The sequence below is a fragment of the Oryzias latipes genome, chromosome 12 (assembly GCF_053564925.1).
Source record: "Oryzias latipes strain Hd-rR chromosome 12, Olatipes_Hd-rR_3.1".
Classification (NCBI taxonomy): Eukaryota; Metazoa; Chordata; class Actinopteri; order Beloniformes; family Adrianichthyidae; genus Oryzias; species Oryzias latipes.
Genome location: NC_136248.1, coordinates 5,962,267 through 5,986,994, shown reverse-complemented (window position 1 = coordinate 5,986,994; position 24,728 = coordinate 5,962,267). Strand labels below are relative to the sequence as shown.

General features: G+C 41.3%; 1 protein-coding gene across 1 annotated transcript in view; it reads right to left on the bottom strand.

Annotated features, from left to right (window-relative positions):
- Nucleotides 1–18,682, bottom strand: part of LOC101159120 (ephrin-A5b) — a 91,850-nt gene extending 73,168 nt beyond the window's left edge. Inside the window, exon 1 of the mRNA XM_004075074.5 lies at nucleotides 17,671–18,682. Within this exon, the coding sequence (XP_004075122.1) occupies nucleotides 17,671–17,795 (125 nt within the window). The 5' untranslated portion in view covers nucleotides 17,796–18,682. The remainder of the gene's footprint in view (nucleotides 1–17,670) is intronic.
- Between the last annotated feature and the right edge of the window lie 6,046 nt (nucleotides 18,683–24,728).

The following is a 24,728-nucleotide window of genomic DNA, read 5'->3' as shown; positions in this document are numbered from 1 at the left end:
GAGGACCTGCATGGGTCTTGAAGGCTTCAGGTTGAAGCCATGAAACAAGAAATACACCCGTCTCTCACGGCTGCACTCAGAGGGGTTTCACATGCAGGGAAAAGGAGTTGAGAGCACTGAGGCGTCCACATCAAGTCTGTGAGTATCAGAAAACTGTTACTCACACAACATTCACTGAGGCAAGTGTGAGGACCTTGGTAAGAAAAACTCACTGGAATTCTGAGATGATCACCTCATGATGAGGTTTTGTTGCCTTTAACTGCACCAGTTAAACCTGCGGCTCAGTCCGGAGATCATTCTGAAGTTCATGTTCATGCCTGCTTCTCTTTTTTAGGACTTTATACCGTTATGAAAAAAGGAAATAATGAATAAACACGCTTTCATGATGGACTGAGAGGCTTTCATGGCAGTGAAGGTGCCCTCCCTCCACTCTCAACACCCCCCAAAGTCAAAACCCTCAGGTCAGCAGAAAAAAGGCTTCTGATAAATAAAACTTTTTGAAGTCAAAATGGAAAGTTTTTCAAAAAACTGAGTGACTTAACTAACAAATCGCAGATAGTGATCCAACGATTATGCAGGAGCTGCAAACATTCATCTTTGTTCAAACATTTTTTATTTCAGCAAATGAAACCAGGTTTGGCCCCCAAAAATACTCCTTAACAATCGAATTCTGTTTCTGTAAATACTTTCCTGCAAATAATTACAAAAACAAAATGTTTTAATTTAAAAAAAAGAAGTAAAAATTAAAAAAGTTAACTATTGTTTGGTAGAAAAAAAACCAAAAAAAAAAAGCAAGAACCTTTTGGATTTAAAGCAAAAAAGACCCCATGCAGTAACCAGAACTGCAGTTTTCCCTAACCTCGTCGATGGCTGGTCTTGATGGGATAAGTAAGCGCCATCATGTCCACGCCTTAAGCTTGAAGCTCCTATGAATGCAGTGCGAGGCTCTGCTTCCTCCATGAGGGGATGGAAACTTTGTGGAAAGACGGCTTTATGGGTCCAAACGTGTTTGTTTACAGGATGCCTTGTTTTCTGCAGCCCCCCGCCTCCTTCGAAGGACGGAGAGGCTCAGGTTCCATGGGGGCTCCTCAGTGAGTGGGCGTGGCCACAGCACATGAACTTCTGAGTCTTTTGAGGTCAGAGGAAGGCTCTTTCTTCTGCAGAAGAAGCAGAGTCTCAGGATCGCGTCAGCTCCATTCTGCAGCGGGACAAAGGGGGCAGAAGGAGAAACATTTGTGGGAGGGGGCAGTGTTCCCGCCAAATACCACGTGGGGGGAATTTCAGTGGCCGTAATAACCATTTGAGGATGAGGAGGCCAGCAGGATGTTTGCAGTGGAAAATGTATAGTTTGTGCAAAAGAATAGTCGGGTGGGGGGGTTCCTTACTCTACGTTTTCTGCACAATTCCAAAAATAAAAAACGATTTCTCAGAGCTGATAACCAACTTTCTCTTACATTTCTGGTGGAAGTTAAGGTTTTTCATTCTGAAACTCAAAAATTTCAAAAGAGGAAGAATTCATTCAACAGCATGAAATCTTTCACCGTTTGAAATGAAACATTTTTCTTTAACCACTGAAACGCCATTGGACTCCAAACAAAATCTCAGTAACATTGAATCCAAACGAAGAATCAAAAACACACGTCACGTCTAAAATTCAATAAAGTTCACATCAAATCCACTGACAGAGAAAACCGAAACAATAACCCACTAGAGAGATTCAGGACTAATTCACTTCCTTCCTGCCCTTATCAGAGATAACTAAAAAATAAAATAAACAAAATCTTTTGTTTGAAGAAAAATGACAATAAAGATACAAATATCTTTGATAAATTACAGGTGATCTAAGAAAAAAAAGACACATTCATGAACAGATAAAGACTTTATGTCTTGTAATACTGTACTTGAATGTAAAAAATAAAAATTCTAAACTCCTGCTGTCACTTTTAAATGTGCTTTTTAAAAACAAAATTGGTATGAAAACATATTTTTCCTAAATGAACATCCGGACCTTCTGGTTTGTAAATGCTGCTTTTCTGTACTGTAGTCCTGTCACATTTTAAATCTTCCCTGATCCACGAGGAATTTGTCCTGGTTCCATCACAGAGGACCCGGGAGCACAGGTCAAAGCAGGACGCCGCTCTCATTCAAGACATCACAGGAGCTTTACACACCTAAATTACAGGAACTAGGAAATTAACAGAGAAAACTTTATGGATCTGCAACTATCTGCAAATATCTGAATCCCCTCACCCGAAAAAGAATAATGTCCTTCTCTGAACTTTCATTAATTATTAATGACGAAATCATCGTCATTTCTGTCTGGTCAAGCCAAACTAATAAATGGAAACAATTATTATTGTGATGATGATGATGATGATGATTATTATTATTATTATTATTATTATTATTAATACTACTCCTACTACTACTACTACTACTAAAAATAATAATAATAATAATAATAATAATAATAATAATGATTATTATTATTATTATCATTATAAAAAATATTTTACACACGTCTGTTTATTTCTCTATTTCTGTTATATTTATGACATTTTTCATCCTTCAAATTTACAAATTAATCACTTTCATTTGAATTTAATGAATACGACCTTTATTTACCCAGGAGGGTCAGTTGAGGCACATTTTTAAAGACAATCTTGTCCACAGAAAGCACCAAAACAATTCTGATAGAATTTTCCTTAAAAGCACTAAATTCACATTGACAAAAGACAGGTTTCTTTAAACGGTTTCTCAGCTTTTTATCACACAATTGCATGCATTTCTGTTTAATTTTGGTTTAATAAAAACAAAGTTCCTTCATATGGGAGGGTTTACATCGGAAAACCTCTGGAGGACTAATGGGCTAGTAAAGCCATCTGAGAATCTGAGTGTCACCCTGGCAGTGGGCTTTCTATTGGAAATCACAGAAAAATGGATGCACTAATCCCACTCAGAAGACAAACACACATTCTTATTGGTTTTTTAAGAGTTTAGCGGACAAAATTAAAATCTCTGAAAAACAAAGCAGCTGGTTTTAATCAACATAATGTTTTTTTTTACATTTGTAAATGTTTGCTAAAAAGATAATCATTATAAATAAATTCACTTTTGTGTCCTAAACTATAAAAAACACACAGGCTCTCGGTTGTTTTATGAACACTATGTGCCCACACCCCCCCATAGCTTTTAGAAAAACCAAAACAATATTTTCAAAACTCAAATGTTTTTTTTATGGCAAAACTTAAACAAAAATAAATAAGGACATTAAAAATGAAAGAGCTCCCTACTACATTTATGAATGGGATTTACAAATTGAAGAATCTCATGCTAATATCAAAACGACAGAAAAATGATTATTTTTCCTGAGGAGGATTCTGGCAAATTTAGAAATTTAGAGGACTTTAAGGTAGGTCCATGAAATCCGCATGACACCAGAAATCCTGCATTATGATTTTGAAAATCCTTTTTTAAATGTTTTTGGTCACTATGAAACGTCAGAGTTTATTGGAGGACACATCGGGGAAGGAGGAGATGAAGGCTCTTGACAATCACTTTCCAGCACATCATGGCTGAGAATGTTGCTGAAGATGCAGGTTGTGGTCTGGAGCGTGGCTTCATCTTGATGCAGCGAGGGCTTCCCCTCTTCCAAGCAACAACTATCCTGTTTTTTTTAAAAATCTTGGTGTTTCTGGTGCAGTTTTGGTTCTCCGGGCTCACAGGGCCAATCAGAGGTGGGCTGCGCCACTGCTCCCCACCTCATTGGCTGCTCACCAGTTTGGAGTTGATCCTGATTGGTGATTTTCAAAGTGAACGCTCTCTTGATTTTTATGGGGGTGCAGACAGAGGGTGTTCACATCATATTAGCATTTTATCAACTTTGTGTGGAAGGTTGTGACCTAATTTCTGGAAGTGCCATTGAGGAGAGCGTAAGGGGAAGCCCGCTGGACAAAAACCGGGGCCGTGGTCTTCAGGACCGGACTCATCAACACCGACATTCCTGAGTGTCTTTGCTCAAAATAATTCCAAATGAAGGATTTGGTGTAAAAAAGTGGGGAATTGTGTCAAAGCCTGTTGTGCGCCACCTCTCCCAGCACGCTGCTAGGTTGCTGGGCAAAACTGGAGCGGCCTGCCTCTGTGCAGGAGGAGCTTGCTGGATGGTAAATGTGTGTGACGTGTTGGCTGGCGTGTTTGTCTAACCCCCCTGTGTATCGCGTGCTTAGCTCTTCTTCTAGAAAGACCATGTGACCCGCAGGAGCAGTCACAAGACTTCAACATACACACATGTTGGTCCTTGTCGACTTTGTTTCTTTTCGGTGTAAGGCGAACAACAACACCAACAACACACGACTGCGTGTTTCCGATTTTATTGCTTTTATTTTAAAGCGAAGAAAGACAAGCAGAAAGCTTGAAAATTTTTATTTACCGTATAGAAAAATGCAAAAATGTATTAATTTTACATTTGTACAAGGACTCACATTTGACCCCTACCTTCAGCAACAATTTTACATTTTTTTGTTATATTGTTACATTTTTAAAGAAATTTTCAAAAAAAAAGATTATGGCGTTTAATAAAATTCCTCCATCCATGCCTAAATAGATAATGCATTTACTTGTAAAAAAAAAAATAAAAGAGAAAAACATTTTTCTTAAAATTACAAATTTACATTGTTTGGTAAAACTTGGTCATTTATATCTCATTTTCAAATAGTCGTTCATTATTATTTGTTTTTTAATTGTAGCAATAAACCATAGATAGGCAGTATTAACAAAAAGTACATTAATTAAATCTGCAAAATATTAAAATAACTTTTATATATATATATAAATTCATGTGTTTGAATAAATTTAAATACATTTTTCATCTGATATAATTTTCTTTTGCTATCCCTGTGAATAAAGAAATAAAAAATTCTATCAGTGCTTAACTCAAAAAAACAAAGTAAACCTACAAAAAATATAAAAATATAAAAATTGAAGAGTCATGATGATTCAATGGAGATTTTTTTTGATTATTAAAAAAACGCAAACAATTTTAAAAGATTTACTTCACGTGACCAGCTACACTCACAGGATGTAATTCAAACATTTACCACTTTGTTCTTTTCTCATCATTGTGGGGTTCTACAAAATCTTTAATAAAAATACCATGATATTTATTAAATTAATTTAATTGCTTACCACTTTTTTAACATTATGCTTTAAAAGTTTTTTTACTGCAAAAAAAAAAGTCGTTATTAAACTTTTGGTGACCAGGCTTTTGCCACTAAAACCTAATAGTTAGATCCATGCGGAGACAGAAATATGAGCACTGAGCCGTAAAAACCTCAGATGGAAAGCCGAGCAGCCAGCACGCTCAGGAAACAAATAAAACATCTTTATGAGCGGGATTTAATGAGCTGAATAGGCACACTCCCTGTCCAGTGGCCGCTAAGTGTTCAGCTTGGACAAGAATAAAGCTCAGAGCCACTTTGCACGGCAGCTACTGTCCGTGGAAACAAACTGCACAGTTTTCATTCAAGACTGCTGCAAAACTGCCCAAAAAAAAAAAGCAAAAAAATAAAGAAATAGATTCACTGCCTCCAATATTGGTAATACATTTTAATTACTTGAGGCCTGCTATAAAACAGCACACAAAAGTATTTTTTGGGGTTTCTCCTAGACAACCTTAGAAGGGGACTGCTGCTTTCTAAACACCTGAGTTAAATAGGAAATACTGGATAGAAATAATATTTAAAAAAAACTAAATAGTTACTCTAGTATTTTGTTTCCTAAAATACATTTTTAATATTTTAAATATATTTTTAGAAAATAGTTTACAGATATTTAAGAAAAACTGTATAGAATATTTATTAAAAATACTTCTTTTCATTTCATTATTATTATAATTTTTGAAGCATAATATTTCCTGCAGTAAAGTGATTTATTGAATCTTCATCTGGATATTTCGCCTGAGATGTTGCATTAATTCTGGACACATTTATAAAAAATCATCTTCCTATCACAGCTTTAGAAACAAGAATTTAACAAAACATAAAAATGCTTCTAAACCAAGCATCTTTACATTTTAAGAGCAGCAGCTGAAGCCCCCTGTGTTTAATGCTGGGGGGGCAGATTAGCCATAAACTTCCAACGTCAGCTTGTTGGGTCTTTGGTTTTCTAGGTGTGTTTTCCACCCAGCGGCTGCTGATGTGGCTGTGCTGACCTGACGGAGGCCCAAAGGAACCACGGGGGCCACCGGGGGCTTTGATAGGACGGTGAGGGGCCACAAACTCTCTCATGACCAGTTCAGATGGAGTCACCTCTGAATTGATGATGGTTTCACTCGGAGAACCGCGAGAACCGGCTCCATCTTTGCTGTGATTCATGGGAGCGTAGTACTCTGCTGAAGGAGACGCCTCATTGGTGGAGCAGGGTAGGACTGTGATTGGCCGACTCAGCGCTAGGACCTGTTCACCAGATGCCCTCCTCTCGTCCCCTGCAATGTTTGCAGCCCCCCGCACGCGATCCCTGGCTGCGCTTGGCTGCACCCTCTCATCGCATTACTTCTGCTATTCTAACTCCTCCATCAATTATGCACTAGAATAACTCCGGGCCTGATGGAGCCGAGAAGTGAAAGGAGATCACGGGCTCGAGCGCATGCCTGCGTCTTCGATGTGAGCGCCGGCCTCGCAGCGAGCACAGCTGCTGGAAGCATCTCAGTATCGTGACCACACTGATCATCCAACTGTCCTCATCATTGTCTGGTCCTGCAGTTAGAGAGCTGAAACTGAAGATTTTTTTGGCAAACTATTTTCTGACTCAGAAAAAATATTCCCGGATCCAAAAGTTTCCAGCTCAGAACATCACATCATGACTCAAAAAAAGTTACTGACTAAGAAAAAAGTTACGAATTCAGGAAACAAAAATCCCAACTAAGAAAAAAAGTTTCCAAATAGGAAATAAGATCCTGGCTCAGAAAAAACAGTCATAGACCATCTACACTTACAAAAATGTCAAGAACTGTCAATAAATATGAAAGAATTTCTAAAATAGAGTTTGAATTCTGAGCAAAAATCACGTGACTTCCCAGGCTTCCTATCTTGCTTTATCCTTAAACAAGATGGAGTCCAGAGCGGGAAATGGCTCTCGCCGCAGAGAACAGCGAGGAGAGTCTGTGGAAGGATGCTGGCTTTGTGAGATTTCCATAATGAATCATGAGGACAGCAGAACCTCTTTCAGTTCCAGCCATTCATTTCCAAGAATCACTGCAGCTCAGACCAGAACAGCATCACCTCCCAGTTAAACCTGGGCTGACCTGGATTTCTGCTGGTTGCGTGTGAAGCTTCCTGGATCTTCTTCAGATCACAAGCAGCCCTCTTTAATATTTCACGTCGCAAAGCAAGAAGTGTGAAGAGACGACGACTTTCCACAGGCCAAAGAGCTGCGCCAAAGGTCCTGCAAAGTCACAGGAAAATCACCAAACTATCACATATTTTGACTTAGGTGACCCAAAGTCAAAAACATCACCCACCGAGGTTGCCTTATCGGTGGAGTTTTGGTGGGGGTGGTGGTGGTGGTGGTGGGGGGGGGGGGCAGTACTGATGCAGAAGAGTTTTACTCTGAATCACACAACAGACTAGAAAGGCAACACACTCACAAGTCTTCCCCAACTGCTCAGAGTCAGTGGCGGTTCCTGTCAGGAGTATGGTCCAGGGAGGACGTCTGCCAGCCTTGGTCTGCTGACCCTCACCCCCCACCTCCACACACCCTGTGCATGGCATCAAGGTTTGCAGCAAAGCAAAGAACATTTTTATCTTAAATATTGTGAAACCTATACCAGGGTTACAATCAGTTCAGACTAATTCCATCTGATGCTCTTACTGAAACCTGTGTGTTTGGTGAAGTCCAGTGAGTTTGAGAGTTTAAGGACTTCAAAAGTCAATTTGAGGAATTCAGAAAAAAGAACATTAGTTCAGCTTCACTTAACAACATTTGGGAGAATTTAAATTCCGTTTGAGCCTCATCCACACGTTCATCTGCGCTGAATGGAAGCTAAAACTGTGGTTAATGGTTTTTTTTCAAGATCAAATGTTTATCTTACAAAAATGGATTTATTTTACATCAACATCTGTAGAAAGCAGCAGGTCTGATCAGGTTCTAAAAGGTCAAATTCTGCTGTAGGCCGGAATTCACAAAAAGTAATTAATTAATAATTGAAAAATCAATTTGTCATGTAATTAAATCCTGTAAATTAATTCTTTAGTCTTTTTTACAGGCAAAAAATGCTTTCAGTTTACTTTTATTTATTGATTAAAGCTCCACATTTGTCTAACTAAATACATCTGTTACATCGGTTAAATCAGAGCTCATTCCTGCAAAAGCCCCCCCCCCCCCCCCCCCCCCCCCCCCCCCGTTTGCCGCAGCGGCAGCCTGTTAGCGGCCTCGTGGCTTTCTGGGGGCCTTTTGGAGACACTTTTCCAGAGCTTTTCAGTCATTAGGAGCTGCAGCTGATTAATGTGAATGGTCAGGCAGGGCCTGGCTTTCAGAGCACGCAACAGAGGGGGGTGAAGGTCCCGCAGGAAGTGTTTTGTGTCTCCACACAAAAGGAGGGCTGACCTCTTAAGCCCCTCTGAGCCTCTTTGCAAAAACCCTCACCGCTGCCATGTCACCACTCGCCTTTAAGAGCACCACAAAAAAAGATTAAAACGGCAGAATAGTGAACCTCTGTGCAGCGGAGGGAGACGGAGGGAGATTAGATCCCCATCAACACGCTGACTGTTGCACAAAATCACATCTGGACACAACGGACCCCATCAAAGACTCCAGTTCCCCCCGAATGTGTCCATATTCAAAGAGTTTTTCTTTCCACCAAACGTTCAGACAGGAATTTGATTTTAAGAACTTAACTGCAATTATTTCTAGACCAGGATCATTAAAAAAATCTATGAATTAAAATCATCAACTTTCAGTCAAAAGTTTGGAAATATTTAAATCAAACACTGAACTGGAGAAAGTCTTTTTTCGCTAAATTATTTCAGGAAAAAGTTAGACATTCTTCAACAGACGTCTTGAAGTCAGGGCTTTGGCAGCGACAGTGTTTATTCAGCTGATCTAGGTTCTTCTAGGAGTTTAGGGGGGATATGCTCCGCCCACATTTGGACTTATATCTTTACTGGAATAATTTCCATCCATTCCTATGTCATATAAATCATGTGAAAAAATTGTGAGGGCAGTTTAAATCCAGAAGTAATGAATTATTGGTTGCTTTTTCCAGAGAGAACAAACACCTGACTGCCTTTTATGTCCCTCCCCACCTCAGTTGATGAGAACAACTAGGTGACCACATCTGTCCGGATGGTAAATGGTCACCGGATCTTTCTGCATCATCAGATTTGAATTTTTTAATACAATTCAATAAGGAAATATGAAATATGAAAGACTTGGTGCCACAGAATGCCAGGAACAAATCACAATCATTAATTTCTCCTCCATGATCAATTTTCAAACGGTTGGTACATCTGTTAATTGTAAAGGACAACTCCTATACATTACTATCAAATCAGAGTGTCTGATTGGTCAAAGTTCAACTGGTTAACTTACAACGCACATTCAATGGTCACATGTTTTATACGTAGAGCCCAAAAACAGACTTTAAAACTTGCGTAGTGATTGTGAGAGTTTTGAACAAGAAGCTTAAAAACATGCTCATAAATTCACTTTTCAATGTGCGTTTCCAGGTCCAGAGTGAATGTAGCATTAATGTTCATTCTAATGGTACGGTTAGATTCTTGTCAATGTTTGTAGAGGAGATTTTTACAGGAAAGTTGTGATAAAACAATGAGCTCAGCTTCTCCTCAGTGTTTTCTGTCAATCACAGGGACAGCTGGAGGCCTTTGCTTTGTTATTCTGCGCTTGAATGAGGGAGGCAGCTCATCTCAGCAGGGGGGGGTCAAGTAAGGCGAGAGTAATGCCGGGGGTCACTGCATGAAGGCTGTCTGCCCCCCGCCCCCCTTCCACCAAGACCAAAGTATGAAAATGCACAGCTTAAATGACCAGACAGTTTTCTTCAAGTGAGTAAAACGTTTCTGTTTCTCACAAGAGCTTCATGAAACTTCTGTCTCATCCTTTGAGGTGGGGTTACTCCAACCACCTGAGCTTCAGGTGAAGGAGTCAAACACCACATTCTACCTCACATTTTGCGCATATCTTGAAAGGCTCAAGCAGTGTTTCAGCCTTCATGTAGAACGGCAGGACAAAGTTCTGGTTCCAAGTGGAATTAGAGTCCAGTCAGAAGCCTGAGCTTACTCTACTGTGAGATGGAGCCTCCAAAACCAAAGACATTTAACTGTGATGGCCCAGCCTGCAAACTTTTACATTCTGCTGTGGTTGCCAGGCGATGGGAGGGCACTTACAGCTGATTTTCAGAAACTATTTCCCACTTGCTTACAGCCGCTCATAACCCCAACCTAACATTAGCAGTGCAACAAAGACGGCAAGCAATATTGGACTTATCTAGCCGTACAGTTTAGATTCAGATTCCAGCTCAGACAAGAAAAACGGATGTACATGGATCTATTTTTTAACAAGTGGATGCATCGAAATGGAGGGGAGCAGGGAGCTTGTGATCTCCCGATTGTAGAGTTTACAAAGCTTTTTCAAATGGCATGATTTCCTCTGCTCCTGATTCACCATGATTCAAATTTAGAAATACTCAGCAATGCACATTTAATTTTAATTTAATGTGCTCCATTATGAGAAAAACGATACACGAACATTTTAAAAACTTCAAAAACACCATTTTCATTGTAATGGCTCTTAAAAGGTTGATCCTTCCTCAGGATGGGGGGGTTGGTCCCACACCGAAGTGGACACCCTCTGGCCTCTTGTGTGAAAGTTCTTCTGCAGTGTCTTCACACCCTTACCCGCTCCACACACATATCTTTCTATGTCCCTTCACGGACTTTACAGAGTGGAGCCCAACAATAGCAGCCAACCATGCTGGTTTTAGGATGGCTGCAGTCCTAAGCCTAGTCAATATTTGAAACTGGTTGAGCCTTTTTTTTTTTGTATTTGCTTTTAATTTGAGCAGAACAGAGCAGCAGGGAGCCGGGAAAAGGCTCAGAGGGACAGAGAGTAACACTGGAACAATGCAAATAGGGCAACTCACAATGCAACTGGGAAACTATCACAACATCAGTTCAGCATTGTGTCTCTAAGTGGAGATTAAAAAGAGACCATTGTAAGAGAAGCTAAATGACGTCCTTATGCTGTGACAAGAAATGTCGGCAAACAACAGTGTGTACGGAAAGAGAGACGATTTGGAACACAACACACGGCACCGAAACCATGAAAAGATTCCTTAGTACCTCATAGAAAAATATGTTGCATCTGCTGTGGAAAGCTTTGGAGGGCATTATCTAGGATTAAAGGACACTCCTGGGGTGACTGTGGTCTCCCTGAATGCTGGGTTCCCTCTCCTCCCCAGCTGTCAGGTCATTAGTCCAACCCAACCCAACTTTGATGGGGTAGTATCAGTTTCCATAGCTTCAGAGAAACAAACAGTCCAAAAGATTAAGAACGGAACCCGGCCCTGATTCTCTGCTGATCCTGCCTATCAGCAACAAATAAACGCCTCAGGCAGAGGCAGAGCCAGCGCCGACCAGATGGACCCGGGTGGGCTTTAATGAAGCAGCTAAATAGCTGGTGAGCAGGGAATTCACTAATAGCTACTTGTCAGAGCAGCAGTAAATACTAAGTCTTACACTTTATTCCATCATTTGGTTAGCAACACAGCCGACAGAGCTGACGAAGAACATATGTGGCTCATTTTTCTTACATGAGTGCTCCACCAAGAAACACTGCAGGTTTGTGTTTTCCTGCTCTGCACCTCTTGGGCTGGTGTTATCCTGGGGGCTCCCTCCTTCAGAGCCGTATTAATACAGATACATTTGTAAAATGACTGGCACTAATGTTTTATAGATGAGAACAGGCTTTCTGCATGATTTGCAAAACTAAAGATTTCATAATTGCTAAAAAAAAAGATCCACTGTTGTGCATTTAGAAAAACATTGTCATCAAAGGTTTTTATATGAAACATCTGTTCATTAATGGGTAATTAACTGGTTGTCGATGTTTTAAAGTCACAAAGGACTCTGAATGGATCTGGTTTGATTGCTAAACAAGTCAGATTCTCTAAATGTGTGTTGGGGGCTTCGCGTTCATGTTTAGTGTTACGGAGTGAAGGAGAACAGTAATAAAAGGTTTACCCCAAAAGAACGGTGATTGATCTGGAGTAGAGCTGTGACGGTGTGCGATTTTTGATCACCGCTGTGATTAAGCAGCAAGAGTCGTGGTGTCGGGACTCTTTCGACCCCCCACCCCAACACAATATCCTCCGGTTGGCGGCCGCGTCGCGCACTCAAGAACGCAAGCAGCTTGTACTGGAAATGAATACAATGGAAATGAATAAGTAGAACGCAGTAAATTTGTCCTATTTCCTTGCGAGACGGAAACTTCTGTTGTAGAATGAGGATGTGTATGTGCTGCTGAAACTGTGTGTGCGTGTGTAGGCAGAGGAGGGAGCGCGGGCAGCGCAAGAGGGTTGGGGGAACGCATTCATGTTTGATGTTACAGGGAAGAATGGTAATAAAATACGTTTTCTCATAAAAAAATGGTAAATGATTCTTTGTTGGCCCGCTCTGGAGGCTCTGAGGGTCCGAACAGGGAAGTGAACCCCGAGGGAAGGAGCTTCGGGTATCTCCCCTGCGTCTTTCAAGAGAAAAGTCAGCGCAGGAAAGGTTCAACACTTCCTTCTCCAAATTCACAGGCTGTGAATTGTCATCTGCCTCAAAGCCAAAGTGTGCCCAAATAGCCGACACAGTATTTGGTTTAGACACTAAATTCGTGGCCATTTTACTCTTTCGCCGCCATAGGTTATTTTGCCTATTCCATATGAAGCTATCGGTAGGCATACTTGCAAATAAATATAACTAACTCCAACTTTTTTAATTACGCTACTGTCTTTTATGCCCGTGTTTGTGTGAATTTAATTTAACGTTATCTGTAAACATTACAAGTACTGAAACATGGCAAGTAGTTAATTAAAATCAGACACACACAAGAAAAAAGTCCCCCATAATATGTTTAATGGACTGTCCCTCCCTTGCACAGGAGGATGCGGGCTTTTTCCCCCAGAAGCCCTTGAAGTTTGAACACAGAAAAACTAAATTATTAGCAAAGATGAATGTGTTTATTATAGTTCAATTCACGCACCATATGCAGAACTTAAAATAAATGAATAAAAAAAGGAATGTGTGGTGACATGCGGTGATGCGGTTATCGTCACACCCCTAGATGTCAATTGCATAAGCCCCATGTTTATCTTTATCTTAGCATACCTTCTGGTCGTTGACTGTATATGAAACCTGGACTAAGTGACCGCTCCCTCCTTGTGTTCCAAACAGGAAGTAACCGCTAGCTCCAAAAAAACAAACTCCCATAGAATTCTACTAAGAAACAAACATTTACTACTCAGTCATTCTATTTGTCAGAATAAGCATTATTGCTCTGATACATTTTTCTAACATATTCTTGACAATCCTATTTTTTCCATGATATTTTTTCTTTAGTTCAAGTTATTCAAGTTATAAACTGACAGATCAGATGCCTCAATAAAAGTATGTGGGGCCCGCTGGCCCCCATGTTGAACGTTCAAAACTTTTGGTTGACAGATTCTCCTGCGCATGCTTTCAAGTGGAAAGGGTGTGGACTTCCAACAAGCTCACTCCTGATTACAAAGAGGGGTTGCCATAGTGACGTCCATATCATGAAAACTCGGCAACCGAATTGGCCTTATTTGGTTGGAGCCGGAAGTAAACCATTTTTATGGGTAACATCACACTCACTTAGTCACTTTCATATACTGTCAATGGTTTTGCTGTGAAATTCAACTCATCCTTCATGGTTCTTGTTTTGCTATTCTTTACAGTGAACATAAAACATCGGTTAAAAGGAAAAAAGCTAGACCTCCTCCTGACTGAAGAAGTGGATGACAATAACTGCAAAACTGGAAGATAAATGCAAAACTGTAGCTTTGTGACATCAAATCCTCTGATGGATCTTTAGAGAATTTGTATTTTTTGTCAAATGTGCAGCACCATCACAGATGTTGACTCAAAAATGCAAAACTTTGGAAAATAAAGAGCGGGACGCAGTGATTCCACAGTAGAGTACATTCAGTCAGAGGGTTCTTCAGGTTCACTACAACATCCAGTGGTACGAGAAGTATATGCAGCCATCAGCCACATTATTCTACAGCAGGACCTTTTTGAATCTGTGCTGCAACGATTGAAATTGTGTTTTTAAATTATTAAAAATAAAAAAACATTTTTCAGTTTAAGGTGGTTTTAAAGTGAAGCTGAAAGGTTAAAGGTTCCCCGATTGTTGCAGCGGTGCAACAAAAAAAAACAAAAAAAAAAAAAACAGGATAAATGCTAAGAAAAAAGGGGGGAGCAAAATTAATTTGAGACTCATTAAATAAAAACAAAGAAGAGTCGAAATGTGACCATTGAATCTAATCAAGTCGTTTATATGGCACCTCAGCACAAAACGGTGCAGTCCATTAAATGTTTAGAAAATATACAATAGTTGAATAATTATACAGCTAGCTTCCTCTTGGACCGCAGTCCTCTAGGAGGGACTGATCAGTAGACCTGCAGCACCCAAAGAGGAAAACAAGAAACAAGATCTTTTGTGGATTGAAAAGCCAATAAAATGAAGCCTAAAATGCACAGATAGCTGGTGAAGGAAAGCCAGGATTGGGAGAATGTGGTCCCAGTCTCAGGCTCCGACCAGAACTCGAGCAGCAGTGTTCTGGACCAGTTGGAGGCGTGAGAGGGGTGACTGGCTAACTCCAAAATAAAGAGTTCCAGTAATCCAGCCGAGACGGGATAAAACCATGGATTACTGTTTTTACAGCGTTTCGCCGTCACCAACTTCATCAGATGAAAGAAGCTAAATTTTCCCAAATTAGGAGCGTTCCCAGACTTTCCAATTGAGGAGCAGGCATAAACACAGAACAACACAGAACAACACCGCAGCCTCTGCGACAGGAAAACTACAACTGATAACCCCGAAAAACGCTTTTATCTCGAGTCATTTCATCATAAAAACCCAAACGGTCATTATATGAATGACCTTTAAAGTATTTACTTTTAACGAGGCTTCATGATTCAGGCATTTCCTTTAGTTTTATTAGGTCACTCATGCAGGCGTAGCTATTCCGTCACAGTGGAAGCTTTTCAGACTGCAGATGAGGCCGGAGCGCCATTCGGCCCGTGAATCCCACGTCTTCTGCTCCAAGCGGCACTCTGATCCGCATCAGCACAGGAAGATGCTCCGCTGAGATCAAAGCACTGCAAACAACCCTTTTGTTTATCCAAATTACTGAGGGGTTGCTTTCATTTCCTTTCAAACAACAGAAAAACGTGGAAATGTCGTAGCATTTCCATTTTTCACGACTCACTTCCCAATTCAATTCCAGGGCTCCTGGAGGGGATTTCATGAATGGCTGAGTGTGGACTGCTGCTCCAGACTCACTTAAGTTTAAACATGTAGCAGAGATGCTACTTTATATGGAAGTTGGAACTGCACCCCAGCAGGTTCTCAGGGCCTTAGAACAGAGTATGGTTACGTTAAACAGCAGGGCTCCGGGGCCCATGAGCTTGTATTGATTACTGTGGGTTCTGCTGCAGGTCAGGGGGCCTCAAGTCCTTAACCACTTGTATACATGATACAGCCCAGGTTGAGTTTAGATTAAAGTCATGAATAAGAACAAGAGTTACTCATTCATTTGGGGTCCATTCTGCATGGACAAAGCCCAGGCGGGGGGCTGTGCAAGGGCCGTCACCTGGCCCCAAGGCCGACGCTGCTGCCCTGGTTTTGACCCTGACAACAGTCCCCCCTGTGCTTCCTAACCCGCCTGCCTGGTTACTGTCGATTGTGTGACCTCGGCATGTGTGCATGTCCCATAAGACTAAGCACCACGCTGCGTCTTGGCCGCCGCTGAAATACCCCTGTGTGCCCCTCATTGTCTACCCCAGCGTGGGCCATGAGGGGCGAGAGGGGATACTTGAAACGAGGGAGCATGGCAACCAAGAGACCAGACTTGGGAAGCTGGGAACTGCTCGGAAAGCCAAAGAAAAGGGAAAAAGAGAAGAAGTTGGGAGAGGAAAGAAACAGCGATATGTCAGGCCGAAAAACAGAAAATCTGCTGCAGCACATTTACACAACACCAATCCAGGGCAACTGTTCCTTAACCACGCCTACTGTTCCTTAACCACACCCACTTTTCCCTAACCACATCAACTGTTTAGACTGTGAAGATCAACGGAACAGTTTTCTGTTATTCAACAAAACCTCATACTCGTCCTCATCTGCACACAGAAGTAGTCTCACACAATCTCTTCCACACAGTCTAACACACTTACATATATGCACAAACACACACACAAGATGTCAAACACAAACCTCTCCCGCAAATATAAAATGTTAAATGGCGTATACTTGTAGAGCGCTTCACTACCGTCCTTGAAGGCCCAAAGTCCATTACAGTTACAGTTCCACTCAAACATGCAAACACACACATTTACACACACACACACACACTCTACTGCAGAACACTGGTGCTAACCTATAACCACCAGGGCAACGTGGGGTTCTTTGAAGCATGAGCGGGCAGGAGAGGCGGGAACAGCACCTGCAAGGATCTTCCGAACAGGGGCCGACCGCTCTACCCCTTTACCAGGCTACCCAACAATTGTGCCCCCCACCACCATCTCACACACAAGATGTGAAACACACAAAAGCACACACATACATAATCTCATGCATGTAAACTCACACACACAGTCTAGCACACATTAAAAAAAATCACGCACAGAATGAATCTCATAATTTCACAATTACTTAACCACACACACACACACACACACACACACACACCCACACGTGCATTATTTTTGTTCAAACTGCCACAAACACACACACAGAGTCTTAAAAATACAGATGCAAACACACAGGTATATGCAGCCACACGCACGCACGCACGCGCACACGCATTTCTTCATGGAGAGGAGATTTTGTTGTTGTTGTTTTCTGGTCCCCAGCATTATGAAACTGGTCCCCATCCTGTGGCTGTGTGAACACACTGTTGTTCCCAAAATGCACAAATACCGAGTCGTGCACACAGTCACACACCACGTCACGCACTCTTTTTTGGATGAACAAGTTTCCACAGACATAGTACGTCGACCCGGGAAGGATCTCCGGACCCTTGGGTCCAACCAGAAGGTTCTGCAGGTGTTGCAGACAGCAAACCAAAGAAGCTCTGCAGCCTCCGCGGCAAAGCTGCGCCGAACATCAGACTGAATCTTTCAGGACCGGACTACGTCCTTCTTCACACACTTCAGTTCAAATTTGTCAAAATCCCTAGAAAACGCACTCTGTCTGTGCGTGAGCGGACAGCGCGTGGAAAACCGTGTCTCCGCAGTCCCGCCGATTTCCACAGCGGCTGACCGTAAAGTTTACGCAGATCATGTGCAGAAGCTGAGATCCCTGATCGGAGAGGACAAGGCTGTCCTGCGCGTGCTACAAACACAAAAGCACAACTCCCACTCCTGCACTTACCTGGGGTTGGTTCTGTTCCAGAAGACGGCGTAGCGGTCTGACACCAACTTGGAACCGGGGTCCTGACCGCGCGCACACATCCCAAAGATGAGGAGCAGGAGGAGGATCATGTCCACCTGCGGCATGTCTGCTCCGCAGCCGCGAGGCACTGACCTCTGATGGGGGAGAGCAGAGGTCCGCTTCTATCCTTCTGAGTGTTGAGTTTCTCTGAAGGTGAATTGCCTTATTGACGTCCTGCCAAACAGCAGCAGGAGAGCGGAAGTCCAAATATTCCCACTCTCTGCTCCGGGAGGGAACACCTTTCAGTCTTCAGTTTACCAGGACTGACTGAGCGGCTCCGCTGCTGCGCGCTGGGAGCCTCGATCATCCAGCAGCCACGAAACACGTCCCGCGAGCGCACAGTGGCGCAAACGAAGCACGCGCCCTCAGGAAGGGACAGCCGCTCCTCCGGTGAACCGGGCGGTAGCAGAGCGCTTGAAACGGTGCTGTGAGTCTAATCAAGTGAAGGGAACAGCGCGGCGGATCCTGCAGCCATGCTCCCCAGGACAAACCCCCTGCTGCCACACACCTCCCTCTAGTCTCTCCTGCGCGCTGGAGGAAGTCTGCAGCTTCCCCTCTGTGGACCTTTGATGTCGCAGATCTTCGCCCTAAACTTTCAGAGTGATAAAGTCACGCAATAACACACATGCGTAGATTCTCCGGAGCTGCGCGCGTGGGAATCCGCCGCGGCAGCAACAGTTGCTCTGTGTCTCGCACTCTCTCTCTTCTTGGAGAGTGCGGCGTGAGGCTCGCGAGCCGTCTCATTGGCCGGAGACTTGATTGACAGCCGGAGCTCCTCCCGCGAGTCCGGTTTTTCTCCTGATCCCAGGACCGCCGCGCGCAGCCTGCCGGTGCGCTCACCTCCGAGCAGGAGCCGTCTCTCCAGGTTCAGGAGCGCGAGGCTCTCATTTGATGCTGGAAATCCAACATCAAAGACCGAAACGTTCAACATCTGCGCCGTTTCTTGCTGAATGTAGCGCAGCTTTCGTGAGCTCGTGCGCCATGCAGCGGCGGGATTCAGAAAACGTTCAATGATCGCGCAGCCTCGATCTCCGGCAGGAAATGTTCTGCAGGATCAGAGGTTTCCCCCTGTGAGAAGTTCCCCTCCAGGCGCGGAGACCCCGGTCCTCTCCGTGGCTCAGCACATAGTGAATTCATGTCCATTCTTGGCTAAAGACACGTTTTCTTCATTTTCTGCAAACACTGATTTAAAAAGAATAATAATAATAATAATAATAAAAGAGTCGACAATCAAATTTAAACAAGAGGAAGCTGGAACAAGAAAAAACAATTTCAAACAAAAAATAAAGCAATGACATAGAAAACTGGAAAAAAAAAACGTTTACTGTGTATTGGCCTTGAATTATGTAATATCCTAACTGATATTATTTTGAATTCTTTTAACATGTTTGGGTTTTGATTTCTGCAGTTTAACTCAAACAGAAAAAAACAACATCTTTTCTAATCCTCTTTTTGCATGTTTAAATTTTAATTCATGTGATTTTCAATAGTGATCCGTTTCTATGGAGACTAAAACATCTAATCTGTCTGGCCTTTGCAGTATAAACTGTTTAGAGTGAGTTATTGTTTTCTTTGATTGTGTTTGAATCTTGATATAGAAGTTGAAAGCTCTTTGGCCTTCCGCTTCCATCAGAGAAAACGTATGTTTCTAACAAAGTATGTTGTCTTCTGACACTAAACCACGAGAATGCTGACAAAATAAATGAAATCTGGTCCTTAAAAGACCCAATTCGATGAAAATGATGTTTTTTGTGTTTTTATACACATCATTTTTTGCTGATGGAGGACACATGAAATGAAAATTATGATTAAAAAGTGCATTTCTGAGTATTTCTTTATTCGTGTAATTGTGAATCAGGAGCAGATGACAAAAATCAGTTTGAAAAAGATCGTATTTGTGACGTAGAAAATACGCAAGCACCCTGCTCCGCTTCATCCTTATTCATCCACTTGAAGACAAATAGATCCATGTCTTCGTTTTCCTCGTCTGAGCTGGAATCTGGCTCCAAACTTGTACGGCCGGATAGCTCCAATATTGCTCGCCATTTTTGTTGCATCTCTAATATAATGAGGGGCTTTAAGCAGCAGGAGAGAGTGTGAAGATGGATGATGGGAAATGGGGCAGTGTTGCTCTGTTGCTAGTCCTGCCCACAGCCAGAGATGAATTTCTCATGAACTACTGCTGTTCTGCAGAAACTAAGTCTGCAAATGACACAGTTAACAAAAAGTGGCTATAAAAGCATAATAATAGTCAAAAGACCACTGCTGTTATAAAAGATGATCAGAATAGGACTTTAAAAAGGGTGTCAGCTTGCTACCAGCAGAAATGTTTATCACAGACAGTTCAAGACCTGCTTCTTAAGAACAGAGCTGTTTCAGTTTTAAGCCCTGTTACATGTTCAAGAGAACATCCGTTCTTTGGGACCCAAAGTGCCAGATAGACATTTATGTGGCCGTCTGCTGGATTCATGTGCAGCCACTGATCTTTAACAAGCATGTTCATTGTGTTCTGTGTTTTAATAGTGTACCTGCAGAAGTCTGACGATGAAAAACAGTTGGGTCCCCCCCAAATAAAAGAAAAGAAAGAGCTCACAAAACTTTGTGATGATTTAGAAGACAGCTTCTGCCCAAAGTAAACCTGTTAACTTCAAACAAAAACATGGGACTAAAGAATGAAGTTTAATTTCTTTTTTGAAGCAGGTTTGTAACTCTAAGATGGATTTTGAAGTTTTATTTCTCCCTCAATTATTAAATATCAATTTGTCTTTCATTGTGAAAGTAGTAAAATTTTGTTTATTTAATGATCACAATTTAAAGCACTGCAACTGTAATTTTTATTATGTTTCCAATTTTGATGGCTTTTTTCACAAAAAGTGGACTATTTGTTACATGGTGCCGTTGTACCTCTTACCGCTTGTTTTTGTCCAGATGATGAAGCAAAAGTTTGTTTTAGAGAAGCCAGCACCGTGATATAGAACATTTAAGCTTTTCTCTTTTAGCTGTGCGGTTGTCCTGTGCGTTGTCCCTTTTTAATACACATCCAGCAGCCAATCAGAATTGAGTATAAGTTTTGTTAACCCTTGTGCTATCCTAGGCACTTTACCATTGGGAGTTGGGTCATCTAGACCAGTGTTTTTCAACCTTTTCTGAGCCACGGCACACTTTAACCTTAAAAAAAATCCCGCGGCACACCAGCATCCAAAAATTTAAAAAAAAGGAGAAACTCATAGTCTGTATTGATCTACAGCCCCTGCACAATCTCACATGCATTTTTGAGATAATTGTTACAGAAAAAGCTGGAAACTGCAGCTGTTTTTTTCTAAAAGATGCAATAAAAGTTAAGTTAGAAGATTTAAAAACAGCTTGTGTGTTCCTTGGTTTCAAGACCGTTTGACAACAGATCTCCTTTTGCGCTGTCACTCTCACAACCCAATGCATCATGGGAAATGTAGTGCATAAAACGTCCGAAGATCGGTTTTCGGAGCTTCATTGTTTTGTTCACTTGTTCCACGGTCTGATACCGGATTCTGTGCAAAGCTACACCGCTAAAGACGAGCTTTAGCTGGTATTTCTGTTAGAACTGAGCGACTTTACGAGCTAAATCGGGACAAGGAAGTGAAGACTTTAAGCACTTCTGATTGGTCAGACCGATGACATGTGATTAACCCCCCCAAGAATGATTGGTGGAGACAGTTAAAGGGACGGGACTTTTCCAAAATACAGCCGAAGGTGCAGCTGAATCGCGGTACTGCACCGTCATTCATATCAAAATGTCTTTAATAAAATAAAAACGCAAAGAAAAAGTATTTTACGATCTTTTATATTCCTAACTCCTCAGTGTTTTATCAGGGCCTGTTTGGATGAACAGTGAGCTAAAATCCTGGAGATGGGAAATGTTTTTAGATCAGTTAATGAGGGCAGTTTCCCACGGCACACTTGACCATCTCCCACGGCACACTAGTGTGCCGCGGCACACTGGTTGAAAAACACTGATCTAGACCCACTAGACAGTGGGCTGAACCTTTTTTCTTCAATGATTTGTGATTTTCACTGGTGTCCATGGATTACATGAAATCTTTCCACCTTTATCCACCTTTGTCATGGTGGGGAGAACACGTTAATGTAAGGATGGGGTCATCTAAGATAGCACAAGGGTTAAGGTTTTAAGTTGCCCTTCATCAGTCACACCAGTTTCAGGGTAATCAAGACCCACAGTTGTCTTCATTTCAGTTAACTTCCCTCCGTCTATTAAAGTGTCTTGTCTTCAGAGATTCTTTTTCAGGTCATCTGTTCTGCTTGGTTCTGTCACCAGTTTTGTTTCTCCATAGTGTTCATCAGGTTAGAGTTCATTCATTAAATGTTTTTGTTTCTGCCAACATACCTGGTCTCCAGCATTTTGGGTCCTACAGCAGCAGCTTCTGACAACGACTTAACTACAAGATACTGTGTGATCATGTTCTGTGCAATCGAGAAAATCAATTAAAAATGTCCTCCTTGTAGCTGAAGAACAAAACAAACTGTCCCTCTAATGTTGAGTTTGTGCTATCACAATCTACTGATGAATGAATCATATTGTGAATGTTTGCTTGATCAGTTTGATATTGGAAACCTTTCCATGCATTCTGTTGGTCACATATACAGGCTGATATACAACTAAGACAAATCGACAAATCGATCTCATTGGAATAAACTGCACAGAATTCTATTATTATTTACATGAAAGCTCAGTTTGGAGGGTTTTTTCTTTTGGTTTATGACCTTGCAATTGAAAAACAACCAATGGAATCAAGCTAATCTTGCAAATGATCACAAGTGAGTAGTGAGTCTGCAGGTTCCTGTGTGGCCAGGTGTTGGGGGTGTAGGTATCTTTGAGCCAGTACCTTAAAAGTTTGCTTCACTGTTATTTGCGAATGGAGAGAAATAATCCAAATTCCGGTCACTGAATAATCAAATTTTTTTAGAATTTCACAGGAAAATGATAATTAAACTCTCTGCATTTTCACCTATTTATAAAAAAGTTAAATTATGGTCAACCTTCTCATTTACAGCAAACATTGCGTATGGTTTAGTTTGTCTAATTTCACAAAAAAATATATGTATTTTTATTATTGTTACATTTGTGTATTTATTAGTCAATTTTTGATTGTGCAAGCTCCAGATGGTCTCCTGAACTTGAATACAAAGCTGTGGAAATAAACATATCTAAAATGTCTGGTAGTTTTTGGTAAATTTACAACAAAAAGTCATGCAGACATTGAAAGATTTGTTGAACAATACCACTATATACATTTTGCAATTTTATCGTGTGTAATTTACTTCTTTTTGCAAGTGACATGTAGCCCTAAACAGGTTTCTCATTTTCACTTCAGGTGTTTTCAGCTTGCTGTGAAGCCGGAATAAAATATATCATTGTTTATGTCCCTTTATGTTATAAAATCTATTTCTTTATAGCCATCATCTGTTGCATTTAATGCTGCATTCCCTGCATCATGACATACACAGCACCACACCAATGAACATGCTTCAAAGCACTAAGATTATGGAGAATTTTCTGAATCTGTGCAAAATGAAAAGGCTTGTTTGGACCAAGAGACAGTTTCTTAAAAGAGCTTACACTAGCACACTTCGGTACTTAGTCTAACACATCTGCCCACAACAAAGTATCTGACTAAACCGAACGGCAAATTTGGTGTTCAGAATTTCCCAGCAATGACATACTGCTTACAGAAATCACAGCTGAGACTTGTCCTTTTTTGATGAAAACTATAATCCATCCTTCCATCCATCCATCCTAGTGCGGTGAAAATGTTTCTTTCTGTAGTTTTCTGTGGTTCATGGTTATACCATGTAAAACCATGTGCACATTAATGTGCACATGGTTTTACATGGGTGTCCTTTGTTGACTTTGTTGTTAGTGGTGAACATTGAGGTCAACCGTATGTCCTTGATGTTTCTCATTTATATAAGGGTCAACCAAAGGGGCCCTTTGGAATCTGTCCTGTGAAAAGCTGTATTATAGCAGCATTGTACTTCTGCGGGTTCATGCATCACTATGGTTAACACAACTACCAAATAAAGCAAACTTGTGAAAGCAACATTGGTTGAGGTATCTACACAACCTTTTTCATCATAGCTATTAATATCAAATGAACCCTGTGATGGCCTGGTAGACTGTTTAGGGGTGTACCTTGTCTTTCCTTGACAACAGTTTTCCTTGACAACCGTTTTACCCTGAATAGGAATTTGGGGTATGGAAAATGGATAGAAGGATGGATGAATATAAAACGATCCCCAATCCATTAAGGGGTGGGGACGGACCTACGATAGCTGAGGCTCAAATATGCTCCCAAGTTATAGAACATGCACTAATTATAAGGAACATGTAGAGCCAAAGAGGGGGTAATTAGTTTTAGCTGCTCATTAAACTCAAGTTTTTATAAGTACCCGAATCCATGGTAACCCGGATTTCTCTTTCAGGAAATAAAAGACAAAACACTGAAAAAAGCTGGTGAGATTTGAGGATTTTTTTTGTCTCTTTAGTAGTAGAGTTCTGATCTTGTGTCCGCATTTTTAAAAACCACCAGGTTGGAAAAAAAGAGTACTTCTTTGTTAAAGAGTATGGCCACTCTTCAAAGGACAAAGGAAGTTGGAAGTAACACCAATGGACGGAATTAGGAGAACCCTGGGTGTAGTCAAGCGAGCAAAAGGAGTGGAGCAGGGCAGAATCCCAAAGTTCACTGGCCAAGAATAAGAAGAGTAAGTGGACCATAATGAATTTAGATCTCATTGCCGTGTTAATAGGAGTGAAAGGCAGTAAAAGTAAGTGAGATGGTATTTTTTTGTGGTGTAAAAGAGGTTTAGATTTTGTGGAAAAGGAGTGAAGGTTCAAATACAAAAAAACAAAGTCAAGAAATGAACTAGCTCTGGTACAGCAAATGAGACAACTTGTGGACAAAAGTGGAGAAGGCCTCAAATGAGAAGAATGAGGTCATTTTGCA